General features: G+C 50.6%; 1 protein-coding gene across 1 annotated transcript in view; it reads left to right on the top strand.

The window, feature by feature from the left end:
- Positions 1 to 13,030, top strand: part of RPH3AL (rabphilin 3A-like (without C2 domains)) — a 31,536-nt gene extending 18,506 nt beyond the window's left edge. Inside the window, exons 6-8 of the mRNA XM_010084100.1 lie at positions 5,516 to 5,629; positions 6,039 to 6,221; positions 12,996 to 13,030. Of these exons, the coding sequence (XP_010082402.1) occupies positions 5,516 to 5,629; positions 6,039 to 6,221; positions 12,996 to 13,030 (332 nt within the window). The remainder of the gene's footprint in view (positions 1 to 5,515; positions 5,630 to 6,038; positions 6,222 to 12,995) is intronic.
- The last annotated feature ends 478 nt before the right edge of the window (positions 13,031 to 13,508 follow it).

Raw genomic sequence — 13,508 nt, 5'->3', positions numbered from 1 at the left:
ATCTCATCAGTAGTGCAAGGGGAAATAACATTTTAATAAAGAGGTCTCAGGAGAGTTGGGTTTACAAACCTTCTCTTCAGGCCCCAGCTAGGAAAGCACTCCCAGCCCTCCTGTAACTTTTGTAATTAAAGACAAATTAGATCAACAATAGATGGTTGTGCTTCCCTCCAGGAGATGCTTGGAAGGAGTTCTCTTAGCAAATGAACTGATCAATGAGGTATGTTTCTGCTCACATGATACAGAAACCATTACAGGTCTAAGATGTTGAGCCCAGACTTGGCCTGCGTTTTAGTTCAGCTTTTTAGTTGAGTTTTGTTTTGGGAGAAGGCCTCCCCCTGAATACTGGCAGGAGCAGCAAAGGAGCGGGTGGAGGACAGCAAAGTGCCCTTTGGTAAACTTTGATATGGATGGTGAGCTGCCTTTCTCCCTCTGCTCTGATTTTCAGCTGGCTGCTGTTTTATGGGTTGGGTAATATTAATTTATGGTTTTATTTTCTGGTGCTTTCTTTCCTTGTTGCCATTCTCTGTTAAGCCACCTGTCCTCTGGACAGCTTTCAGTGGGCCCTGCAGGCTGTAATTCATCTCTGAAGCTGGGAGCTTGTACATCTCACCCCTCCGTTTAACTCTTTTTCACCTGCCAGTGCTGGGGCTTCTGCTGTTTGTCATCTGAAACCTTTGCAATATGCAGGGCAGCCACCTTCTCCCGTGGAGATGATGTAGCTGTGATACTGCCGGCGTGAATCTGTGACTGGGCCTGAACTGAGCTTTACGAGGCCGCGGCTGACAAGGCAGCCTGCCTTACCTCTGCCCGGCTGATAGCATGTGTCAGCTCACACCTCGTACGCCCTCATCTGAACACGTCCTTTCGGCACTGAGGAAAGCCGCGTCGCTTGTTTGGCAGGATATTCCTGGGAACAAGCTCTGGCATTTAACGTGCCTGACTCTGACAGGCTGCTCTCGGTGGGGTTTCCGTTATCTTGGCCAGCCATGTCTAACCCTGCCGCTCGCCTCCCGAGGCGCTGCAGGAGATGTCTCTCTGCTATCAAGGGATTCAAGTCACGTGGGACCAGCACCGGTGCAGTGATGTCCCAGCACAGCCGCTGGACAGCCTGGGAGAGAGGAACCATGCTTGTCCCTTAACCATCCTCCATGCCAGGAGCTTCCTTTCGGCATGGATGGGGCAAACCTCAGGTGTCCCTTTTCCCCCTCAAAGGAGGGGATCAGTGCCAGGCCCCGTGTACGAGCTGCTCTGGCTGTGCCTGCTGCAGGGGGTGGGAAGGCAGCGGAACCGAGGGACCACAGGAACATGCCTCTTGGAAGGAAAGCCAAACCCACCAGGAAGAAGTTTTATTTTTACACACCCGTTATTTCTCTCATGCTCACTGACACTGGGATTTGCTGTTGCCTTTAGTTTTTCTGTAATAAACAAGCAGTTGCCATGGGAACCCTGCTATTAGTTAAGGCACAAACGTATTGTCATGGAGAGAATAGTGGTAATATTTCTTGTGCTGGGGAGCAGCTCTGCTCCATGTGGTGGAATGTGGGTGGGTTTCTGCACTGGGTCAGGTGGGATGGGGCCATCAGGGGGTGGGGAGCAATAAGCAGCAGGGCTTTCCTTCTTCTGAACTCTGAGTTCTGCAGGAAAAAATTTAAAGCATCTGGGTGGAAAACAGAAGTGTGATCCCTGAGCTATCGTGCTGTTTGGCACGAGGACTGCCTGCTGCTCTGCTTGGTCTCCGGTGGTTCCTCCTGTTGCAGTGTGCTCCAGTCCCATTGCCAAGCAGTGCGACGTGCTGGGCTCAGTGTTGTCCCAGGCACAGGGGCAGCGGCTGGGTGAGGGGGAGACGGGGTTTGGCCAGTGTCTGTGTGCTGGAGGCCAAATCCCTGACTGATGGAGCAGAGAGCGGTGTGCTGGGGCATGTCAGGTCGTTTGCAGGCAACTGAGGTGTCATCCGACTTCTCTGCAAGTGTGGTCAACACTGAAGCTGCATGTGTGCTGCTTCTGAAGGGGAGAGCAGATGGGTCCAGGCCCCTCCTCCTGCTTGGAGATGTCCCTGCGACTGGGAACAGCACTGGGCACGATCTGGTGTGGGAGCTGCACTCAGTGAGACACTTGGGTTGTCATAAAACTCTTAATCTCTGACCCTCCCACCTGCAGCGTCTGGGAGCTGTTGTCCTCCCTGCTTGTGCTTGCAAAGGCTGGGGAGCTGGGTGCTCAAGGTCTGGTGCTCATCCTGCTCATCCAGCATCTCTTGGCTGTGCGGGGTGTGTGCAGTGGTTCAGTGCTGTTGCGGCAGGGTGCCCATGCATGCTCGTGGTTTTTTTTCCAGTATTTTTGGCAGCTGCAAGAAATGTTAAGCTTTGTGTGTGCAGAGACTGAGCTCTGCCTTGTGGTGGGCAGCGGGAGGGAGCATGGCTGGCTCTTCCCATTGCATGTGTGCCCATGCCAAATGAATGCATTTAATAATAGAGCTCAGCCCCAGCCAAGTGCTCCTTTCCTCTTGGCCTCTGCACAGCCTCCCCACATCCTCTGCTGCTGGGGTTAAGTGCAGCCTGACAGCCTGCCACCATTCCCTGCGGCTCTCCGTGCCATGAGGCTCCGGTACCTCTGTCTCGGAGCTTGACCCACGTGTTGGAGGGATCGCAGGCTCCGGCAGCAGCCAGGAGGATTCAGGCCCTTGATGAGTGACCTGGCCCTGTGCGAATGCTGCTTTTCTTGCAGGTTTTATCTTGGCATATTTTTTTTTATCGGCTTTTTTTTTCAGTCAGCTGGAGATGGAGAGGGATAAATCTGTTATGTTCTCTGAAAGTACAGCTGTCCAACGACTCTTATTGATATATCAGCAACTGCTGGAACACCAGATTTATGACTTCTGGGCTCTGGAAAGTGCCAGCAGAAGGTCTGGGAGCTTTGGGAGAAAAAATTACCTTAACAGAAAACATTGGTGCAATGGGTAAAATACACTCTTATTGGCAGCAGAGGAAATGAGAGCAGACAGGGCTGCTCCTGTGGTGCGAATGCCTTCGTGTCATTAGTGTTTTCCTCCTCTTGTGCTGGATCTTCTCTGAACTGCTGAATGGCAGAAGAGAAGGCAGCTAAAGTCACCTCCACTGATTCACTGGGGCCATCTCCAAATAAATCCTGACTTCCAGCATTTAAAAAGGATTAATGGAAGAAGGAGCTGTTCTAAAGCGATGGATTTTATGAATCCAGGAGGCCAAAACCAGATAATGACCATGTGGGACAGGAGTGCATTTGCTGAGGGAATTGGACAATAGGATGGTCAGAATGATTCTCACTGCTGAGATTCAGATTTTGTAGCAAAGAGCCTGGTATGTCTGTGTTGTTATTAACAGTATTAATATATAGTCCCCCACCTCTCCCAGGGAGCTTTGGGGACGTAGTGAAGCTGTCTCTAAGACAGCAAAACCCAAAGCCAGACCTTTGCTTTGAGGACTCTTAGCTGGAAATGCAGCCCCCCTGCTTGTAAGGGGGCTTTGCTCTCCACCTGGCTCAGCTCCGCAGCCCCGTTCCCTGCAGGTGAGAGGTTCCATTTCTGATGGTGCTGGGAGGGGATGGCTGCGGGAGCTGGTACGGGGAGAAGGCTGTGTGGGCAGCGGGGAGGGGGCCCAGCAGCCTGCCCTCGGTGCAGCGCTTCCCAGCAGCACGATGTGCATGGGGAGCTGCCCACCAGGGCAACTTCAGTAACACTTTGCAATAACGCTGGCAGCCAGCTCTAATATACTCAGAGGTGTTAACTGCAGAAAAGTGCTATTTTAGGTTTGTTTGTTTGGTTTTTTTTTTAATAAAATATTTTGTGTAGTACAGATCACTGCCTGAATACAGGAGCGTCTGCAGAGGTCCTTGGCAGAAATGTCTGGCAGCTTGTGCTCGCCTGTGTGAGGGGAGAGATACAGGTCCTCCTGCCCTGGGCAGTGTTAAAGGGTTTGTAGCTCTGCGAACCACGTGTAGTGAATTTTAGCGCTGATGTAAGAGAGATGAACTGACAGCTCTCTTTGCCACCCCATGGTTGTCACCTTGCACTAGCGTACCCACGTCCCTCCTGTGCCTGGCAGCGCCGTGAGGCTGGGCACGACGAGTAGCAGCGCGAGGGCAAAGGGTTTGTTCAGCAGCAGATCAGGGAGGTCATTTCTCATATAAATGTGAGCTTATATGTACTGATGAATATAAAGAAATACTTGGGGCTTCTTTTTTTTACCGTAGAGGCTGTAGGTTGCAGTGTTGCCTGCTCTATGTGCCACACGAGCCAATGTTGTACTTTCCACCAGGAATTGTGACCAACTGTTTGAAATGGCTTCTGAGCTGCCAGGAGAGCTGGTGTCTGCTTTGGTCAGACGGAAAAATGCTGTAGGGGCAATCCCTCAAACAAAAGACAGCTGTTTTCCTGTTACCTTCCTCCTCAGCCCCGTAATTTCTGTCCTGAGATCAGGCCATTACAAAAACCCAGGCGATGGAAAAACACCTTTCTCATTTTACCCAGAGCAGCTGGCAGTCAAGTTATCTTTTACACTGGTATAAGCGGGAGAGGTACTTGCATAATTGCATGAAAAAGTGGAAACAACCTGCCAGTTTGAGAAGTTGTGTCTGGCAAATAAGGTTCCTTCAGCTCTTGTGGAAACTATGGAGGGTGGAAAGCAGCAGGACGAGGGCCAGCATTCGGGGGGGGGCGGGGAAGAAGAAAAAAAGAAGCCTTTAAATGGGGTAACATTCTCCTTGAGGAAGAGGAGCGAACCTTGGGGACATAGGAATAATACAGTTCTGAGCAGTGTGCTGATGGGGATGTCTGCCAAATGGACGATGAGCTAATAAGGCTGGTTCTTTGCATAGTCACTGTAGGGTTTTTTATTTGATGTGCTCAGTATTTATCTGGTGCTTTCCTCATAGATCCTGGAGCCTCCACAGAGGCTCTGCTGCACTTGAAATGCCACTTGGAGGAAGCCAGCCCCTCTCCCCACATTACGCAAGTGTGGATGTTCTTATGGTGGAGCAGGAACCAGCCTCGTACCCAGTCCAGCCCTTAGCGTGTCGTGGGAGATAGCATGAGGATGGGGCTCGCGGGCATGCCAGCATGGAGGTGGGCAGGAGCAGAGCCTGGCTCCCAGACCAGCCACACCACGGGGCTCTGGGCTTTGCAGCAGGGAGGTTTGGACAGCAAAGTGTGGCACAGGAGTGGTGTGGTCCCCGTGGTCCCAGTCAGGTTTGGGAGAGAAGCACTGGTGATGTGTGCATCTGCTTCAGGTGCTGGCACCACTGGAGTGTGTGTGGTGGAGTTACAAATAATCTGGAAAAAGTAAAAGCACATTGTCTTTGAGAGGAGGGGTGAACAGCTGTGGGGGAACTGCAGGTAGGGCTCCTTTTGGAGAGGGAGAATGTGATCACCTAATCAGCATTATTTCACGTTTTATTTGGATCCATCTGTCACCCTCTTTGGTAAGTGTTATGAACATTGTGAATAACTGTCTCTTTCCTCTCCTCCTCCCGATCTTTTCTGCAGTGGTTTCTAGCGACAGTGAGAGCGACTCGGAGTTCAGTTCCTCCAGCTTGGATGACAAGCCTTTACCTGCGGGATCAAAAGGCTCTCAAGGCAGAAAGCACCAAGCAGGACCGGGTGAGGAGTTGCTCTTCCTTGTGGCTGGAGGGTGAGCAGTGTGAAGTGCTTGAAGGTTTGGTTCGTGGTGCTGTGAGTTGTGGCTCAGCCACTTGCCTGCTTTACCTGTGCCAGGTCAGGATTTGGTCCTTTCTTACTGGAATTGTATCAACGGGTCAGACTGGTGGTGGGTTGCTCTATTGCCTGCAGCCTCTCAGGGTCTGCCCTTGCACGAGGGAGCTGCTCCCAGATGCCTGTCAGCCTGTCTCTGACCAGCTCCTCACTCCTGACTTCATAGCACTGGCATTGCCAGTGCTGTGTCAGGAGCAGAGCACAGGAACTGCATTTTGATCCTGCTCCTGGGCCAAGGCCCAGCATCTACACCCACTTCTCCCTCCCACAGCAGCACCTCTCTGTTGTGTCCCTGCAGCACCCGGTGGGGAGCGCAGCCAGGCTGTGGGCAGGACGCTGGGGAGCACCCACTCCCCTGCCCTCTCCGGGAGCCGCAGCAGCCTGGGCAGCGAGCAGGGGGCTGCCCTCAGTGCCACGGAGAGCTGCCAGAGCGACCAGCCGATGGACGGGCGCGACAATGATGTTAGCAGAAGAGTCCCTGGTAAGCTGAACCTCTTCTCTGGCCATATCCATGCTTTTGGGGCTGACTTCCCTTGAAGCACAGTTTTTTTTCGGGGGCACACCTGGCAAAGCTGCAGCCTGGCATCACCTTTCCCTGCTGCTTTTCTCATGCCAGATGCTGTCACAGCATTACAGCTCGCTCCTTCCCTCTTCCCCGTGTGCGGAATCTATTCTGCAACATGAGTAATCGTCTGGGGTGGGAGCTGCCTACACCCACCTCCGAGAGCAGCCGTAGTGGGGGTCTGTCCCCCTGCAAAGGCCCAGAGCTCCTATCTGCCCTGCAGAGGATTGAGCAGAACAGATCGAGCTTTTACTAAAGCAAAGCAGAAGTCCAGCAGCTTTATGAGACTGAATAAAAATTTTCCTAATGTTAGATGGCTCTTAAAGCCAAGCATGGCTCTTCCCAGAACTCTGCAGTGTGAAAAAAAAGACACTTTTTTCCCCCCTCAACAACCTTGGAACAATTAAGTGAGTGAGAGAGCAGAGGCTCCTATCACATCTGATCTGGAGCAGCTGAAAGAGATGCAAATATGTTCTCTCTGCGGTTCCCACTAATCTATTCAATAACCCCTTAAGTTATCGTTTAGCGCTGCTCCCTCCAGAGCCTTCCTGCCGCCCTGTGAACTGCCACTCCTTTTGTTCCTGAGCTTGTTTTGTGCTGTGCATGCTGAGGCGTAAATTGGATTAGGGAGAGCAGGTTTATCCTTTAGTGCAACGTAGAGACATAGTCCCCCTCCCCACGCTTCCCGCTAGAAATAGCCGGCATAAAATTGTTTCTCTGCTCTTCCCTCCCTCCCCAAGTTTCAGAGATTTGCAGTTTTTTTTAATTTTAGTTTTTGCAAAACAAATCAGATGAATTATACTTCTCCTCTGTGTGTCCTCTCTCTGGATTATAGTGCTGCCCTGGACTGGGTTTATTTTAAGCCCCTGTTGGCTGTGGCATTAGGGGCGGCTGGTTCCCGTTGTGTGTTGGCTCTGCAGCCTGTGGGAGCGGAGCAGCAGGTTGTGCTGCGGGATTGAAACCGGGTGGTGGTGGATAGTGGGTGTGACCCCTTGGGTCCTTTTTCTGATGGTGCTCCATGGCCATGCTGAAGTCCCAATGGATGCACGCCTGGACGGTGTGTTTGTACAGCGCTTAGCACTTGGAAGCTTTCCTCCCAGCTGTTCGAACTGACTGCTGCCTGGCCACGACAGTGTGAACAGTATCTCATAGGCAGAAATTGTCTTTTTCCTGCTAAAAAAATTGTATGCAAAGCTTGGCATGAGGGGTTAATGCTTTCCAGTGAGATCTCTCCTTCCTAGGCAGGGGAGAGCTAAAACTGACAGGCAGCATGGACATGTATTTTAAAAAATGAAAACTATAGTAATCTCATGAGCCCGGTTAGAATAGTCCCTGAGATGCAGAGAGGATCCTGCTAAAGAAAAGGTTACGCCAGGTTGGCTGACTAGAGAATATCTGTAAAGATCTTCATTATGTCTGGGGTCATTTATTTCCCAGTCTTCCTGCAGAAGGGGCTGTTGTGTTCAGCCGTGGTGCTTGCAGCAGCGAGTCCTTGGTGGGAGGGTTCTGCGGCCCTGGAGCTGGGGGAGGGAGGCTGGGAGGCAGCAGTAGGTCTTTCTCCTCCTGTGTGCTGGGGGGTAACGAAGCTGGTGGTGGTTGCAGTTGGCAGGCACAGGTTTGGGAGCTGATGGAGCGTGTCAGTGGGCAGCGTTCTCTGTGTCACGTCACATCAGGGAACCAGCCACCAGCTCCCCCAACCAGCTGGGGAGCTGCTGTGGGCTCACAGGGAGTTGGGTGGCACTACAGCCACGGCTCTGGGACTGCAGGAGGTGGCAGGATGGGCTACAGAGCAGCCGGCAAGTCGTGGAGCCTGTCCTTGTGCTGGCATTAGACCTCACACTCCTTTCCACAGTGCTGCTGAGGGCTGGTGTAGCAGCGTTTGAGACTCTCCCAAAGGTCTCTGCAAGGAGGTGAAGCTGGAAGAACCTGAGCGTGTTGTGGGAGGAATGTGATGTACCCATGTTGTGTTTGCCACGTGAGCGGGTCATCTTCAGCACTTCCAGGTGTGGAGGAAAGACGAGAGTGACTTTGTTTTCCCTGTGATGTGTTTGGGATGTGGCCTTGCCTCTGTGCAGTGAGTGAGCAGCAGGGGTGAGCACGGTCAGCGTTTGTTTACTTGGAGAGCACTTAACGTCCCCAGCTGGAGAGACGCTGCCGTGATGGGATCTGTGTGGCGAACTATTGGCAATCACAACCATCACGTGTGAATTTAGTAATCAGCATTATGCGGCGATATGGCTTGCGTCACCTCGTGTTCTGAGCAGCTCTGTAGCAGGTGGTTCGAGCAGATCGGGCATCCAGGAGGCTGCAGTACTGAATGCCCCCAGGCCAGCAGCCTGGCAAGAGCAGAAAATAAAAAGAGAAGTGCAAAACCAGCCCTGTAGTCCCCTAGGAAGCCTTCTGCTCTGTAGGGGCATTAATGTGCTGTGGGATGTAGAGGTCTGGGGTGTGCAAACGGTGGGAGTCTCAGGGCAAGTCTCAGTGCCTCTCCCCATCTTTATTTAGATGAGAAATTTGTCTGTCTGGGAGGGGCTTTTCACGACGGGTCCCTCTGGATCCCGCTGTTTGCCAAAGAGCAGAGGCCACTCCTGCTGTTTCATCTCTTCAAAGAGTGGTGGAGGTGCTGGGTGCTGGAAATCAAGACTGGGAAAACTCTTCGCTGCATCTTCCTGCCTGCAGGACAGTCCCTGCGCTCTGCTCTGACCCAAAAGCAGAGCAAGGGGCAAAGACCCTTTCTTGTTTAAACTGCTAATCCTCAGTTGCTGACTGAGGATGTTAAAGGGAGAGTTTGCTATCACTTTCTGAAAAGCTTTGAAACTTTATAACACTGTGTTGGGAGCAATTTTTGCTTCATATTAGCACCTCAGGTGTTGTTCTGCTGGTGACTTCACATTTTTTTCTCACCTCTGCTCTAATTCCGCTTTCAAGTGCAACTTTGGAGAACACTTTAGCATCCTTAAATCCCAGGCCACAGCCAGAACAGGGAATTAGGGAGTGGTACTGCACATGCAGCTGCTCTCACTGTCCTTAGCTCTTTAAGCCTGAAGGCCAAGACGACAGCGTGGTCGTGTGACCAAGGGAAAACGAGGAACTATTACGAAGAGTTTGTAGGTTTCCACTGTGTTGCTCTGGCTCCGGCTGGGGTTTGGCGAGGCAGATAATGAAGCCTGGGGTTTGTCATAAAATGACTCATTGTCAGAGCTGCATTGGGATTTAGGCAACCTCAGCCCATGAGCCAAAGTTGCAGAAGAGAGTGGTGAGTTGAGAGGCTGCCAGTTTTTTTTTTTTTTAACCACCTGCTTTTAAACCCTTTCAAAAGCATTGTTTTCTGAGGGTCTGGTGTTTCTTCTTCTTCTGAAGCTCCAGTTCCTGGAGGTGCCCACTCCTCTGTGATAGCTGTTAAGAGAAAGGTCATATGCTCGTTTTCTGGAGAATGTTTTATCCTAAAGAGAATGAAATTTGCACACACGAAAGAAGCTCAATCTTTCTTTTTCCCCTTACTTGCCCCCGGCTAGGGAGGTGACTCACCTTGTTCTGGCTGCACAGCTGATATGTTAAGAGGCGCCTCAGTTAAAAAAGAGCAAAATCCTCCCTGTTGTTAATTATGACATTTTTATTAAAGAAAGGAAATATTAAACAGAATTAAAGAAATAATCAGTATTTTACAGTGGTTTTTGTTCGCCCATGGAGAGCTTTTCATGGAAATAACATCTTTGAGCTTGGCCCTGGCTGCTGCAGGGGGTAAATTAAGAGCAAGAGGCATCTCTCCTCAGATCAGGAGCAAGTTCCACTTTGGTGAGTCCTACTTAATGGGTCCTCAGTGTCTTCTGAGGGCCTTGTCTGTGGAATGGGTCAATCCTGTCTGGTATTCTGTGTGTCACCTGAGCTTGCTGGGAGGGAACAGTGAGTGAACTTGGCACAGACTCTGGGGCTGGAGAAGGCTCTAATTTGTGCTTGGAGGAGGAGGTTTGAAAAAGTCACAAGTTAAGCTAACGAGTGAGTAGCATACGTCTGAGTGCAAATCAGAGTCTCCCCATCTCTGCTTGTTGGCCGTTGTGTTGTCTAAGTCATTAATACTTAAAGAGCAGCACAGCAGCTGGCAGTTAAACAGAGGCATGTTAAACAGTGGTGGTGATGAGTCTGGGAGCTGAGGCAGTGGTGGCAGCACCTGGTGTGGGGTATAAAAAATGTTGTAGCTTGCAATTGCAGGGTGAGACTGGCCGGAAGGACCTCCAGAGGTAGGTCTGACCTGAGCCCTTCTCCCAGGGTGCTGAAGCTGCAGCTTCTGGATACCTCCCTTTGGCTGCTGGCTTTGTAGCTGTCAGGCTGCGAGAGGCTGAGCAGAGCTGAGCAAAGGGCCTGGAGCTGAGGGAGATGGGCAGGAAATGCTGCTTCCAGCTCTCTTAATTTGGGGAGATTTATGCCCTGTCTTTCAGGAATTGACTGGATTTAGAAATGAGGTGGTGTCACTCTCTCTGTGGCTCAGTGCCTCCCCGGCTGGGGTAGGCATCAACTTTTGCTCATAAATATGCAAGCTGTTAATACATGAGACAGGCTGAGCCATTCTGCGTTATTTTCATGGCAGGAAATTCTCAGGGCATCTTTGAAGTTAAAACATTAACTTCTTTTTTTCCTTCCCTTCTGTTTCTCAGATACCCGTTTGCTCCCTCAGGGAGGATGAGGAGGTGACGTTCTGCTTCAGTGGGTCTAACTACTCAATTCCATGTAGGAGAAAAATTTGTCCTGACAGTAATTAGGCTCCGAATGGGATAGTAATTTCTTTAATGACTTTCTTCACGGCAGTCTTTGCGGTGTTGACTTTTGTTTTCCTGTGCTTGGTGAGAAAGTTGCTTAAATGTTTTGAGACCACTTGCTCCCTCATCCGTGTAAGCTGCAGACGGACAGCGTAGCGTTCCGAGGCTGGCTCTGCAGTGGGGTGAAATAGGTGGGCAACTGCGTGAGGGAGCTGTGCTCGCACCCCCTGCTCTTCCTCCCTCTGCCTTTGGCCTCTGCCTGCACTGATGGCACAGGAGAGGAAAGAGGGGGGGGTCAGATGTGGAGGAGAGACCCTCGCCCACAGCCAGCCTCTCCCTTCTAAGCTGCTGTCTCCTGCACTGGCTGCCTCATCAATCTTTGGGCACCGCCGTTTGCCCCCCTTTCCTCAACGCTTACTCTCACTGCTACGGGATTGAGTTTTCCTGCTGCCAAGGAAAATGAGTTGTCCCTCTTCCACAAAGTGAAAAAACTGAATTGTGCCTTCATTGCTGAGAAGCTTTGAGCCTTCTCTGCCTCCTCGTATTGGTTCTGCAGAGCACTGAATGGCCCTGCTCTATTTATAAATAAAACATGTCTTTGGGTAGTGACAGCGTTAGGAAATGATTCAAGGTTTGCATTCTACACACAATGCATTTGGAGATATGAACTTAGAAAAAGCATATGCCCCCTTCCATGTTTTAAGGAATTAAAATATTTTCATCCTCAAGTGGTAGAACCAAAACATTTTCAGCTCTTCTGAGTCCTCCTTGAAGCTAAGTGAATAAAGGCTTGAGTACCTAAAAAATAAATTACTTTCACTATTTCTGTAATTCTTTATGGAGTTTTAAATTGAAGACTTTTTCCTTGAAAATAGAGGAATGACAAAGACTCATTCTCTTGCCTCTTTCACTCAATATATCTGGAAACAAGTCTGCTGCTGAAGATGAAACTCTATTTTTGTGCCTTCTTTCACATTGCAGAGGTCTGTGCTTTGGTCTTTGATCAAACAGCCTGTCTGGCCTCCTGCCCCACGACCTTAGACTTATTCTCTGCCCTTTGCAATACGTTTACTCCTCACGCTTCAACTTTCTATTCAGCATTTTGCACAAAGCACTGAGGGCAATAGTGGATGTAATTTTTCAAAACAAAGCACAAAGGAAAGAGCATGGGAAGTCAGTAATACAGAAGTTAAAAGTCTGGGTTTTGCAGTCTTTGTAAACACCTTGAGAGGTTTTATGGCTTGGGAGGTTATCTTTCAACTGGAACATCAGCCAGTAGCTGGTGGGAGGAATTTGCAGGACTCCTGATGCCTTGAACATCTCCATGAATGCAGTGACTGGAAACATCCCCTGTTCTTTCTCTTAGGAGTCAACAGAATTTGTGTCCCCTTCAGTTCAGAGAAGGGGGAGAGAAGTTAGTATTGATCCACCGCTGCTGTAGAGCTCTCTGCATTGCCAGCCCCGTGTTTCTTCTTGTGCGCTGGAAGCAGCTTGTCCCAGCAGACCCTTTGCATTGCTGTCCTTTGCCTGTCCCCAGCCACGATCTGACGTTGCTCCTGTGGGTCCACAGCTGAGGCACCCAGAGGGCAGGAGGACCTGCCCTGTGGCACATGGATGCTGTCACCTGGTTTGGAAACCTCTGAGAGCTGAGCCTTGGCTTTCTGTCTGACTTGGCCCTTTGAGGGTAGCATCTACCAGAGGACCAGTTCTAGCAGTACAACTCCTTCTTTCTCCTTCTTTCCCCATTTCTTTCGCCCATCTTTTCTTTCTTTAATAAAGTTTAATGAGCTCTGACAGCTGACAGAGTGTGGAGTAATGGTGCACAGACATTCTCTTCATTATTATTTTTAGGAATGTAAAAGCAACGTAAAATAACCTTATCAAGTCTCTCCCCTTCACTCCTTTCCAAACAAAACTTTTGTCTTTGTGTATTTTGAAGGGAAACTGTACGTCCACACCAGAAGGCGATGCTGACGGAGGTGAAGATGATGGAGCTGCTTTGCCTGGATCCAGTGCTCACCCCTTGGCCACTCCTGTAGACCTGACTCCGACAATGACTGCTGCTGGTGGTGACTTTTTGATGCTGGCTCCTGCACAGGTGTTAGCAACATGATGGCACCTGAGAAAGCACCTGCCTGTCCTCCCTGCCTCATGGACCTGTTTATGGTTTGGTCTGGTTTCCCCTTCTGCTGACTGACATACATTTTGGGGTGCTGCTCAGAGAGGGGTGCCATGCTGTGCGATGCTGCCGTGGGGCCCGGACCCATGTTGTTGACAGGGGCGCACAAAGTGCTCACTGGAGCTGCAGAAATGTGTGCTGCCTCTAAGGTTCCTGGCTTGCTAAGCCCAGCCCTGGGTTCAGCTCCTGGCCTCGTGGTCCTGGCTTTGCAGTCTTCAGGAGAAAGGGAAGTTCACCCCTATGTCCCTGAAATGGGGTGTCATCGTTGCTAAC

The sequence above is a fragment of the Pterocles gutturalis genome, unplaced genomic scaffold (genome assembly GCF_000699245.1).
Source record: "Pterocles gutturalis isolate BGI_N339 unplaced genomic scaffold, ASM69924v1 scaffold26655, whole genome shotgun sequence".
In the NCBI taxonomy this organism is placed as follows: Eukaryota; Metazoa; Chordata; class Aves; order Pterocliformes; family Pteroclidae; genus Pterocles; species Pterocles gutturalis.
Note: the sequence above shows the minus strand (reverse complement) of the source record. Positions and strands in the feature narration are given on the sequence as shown.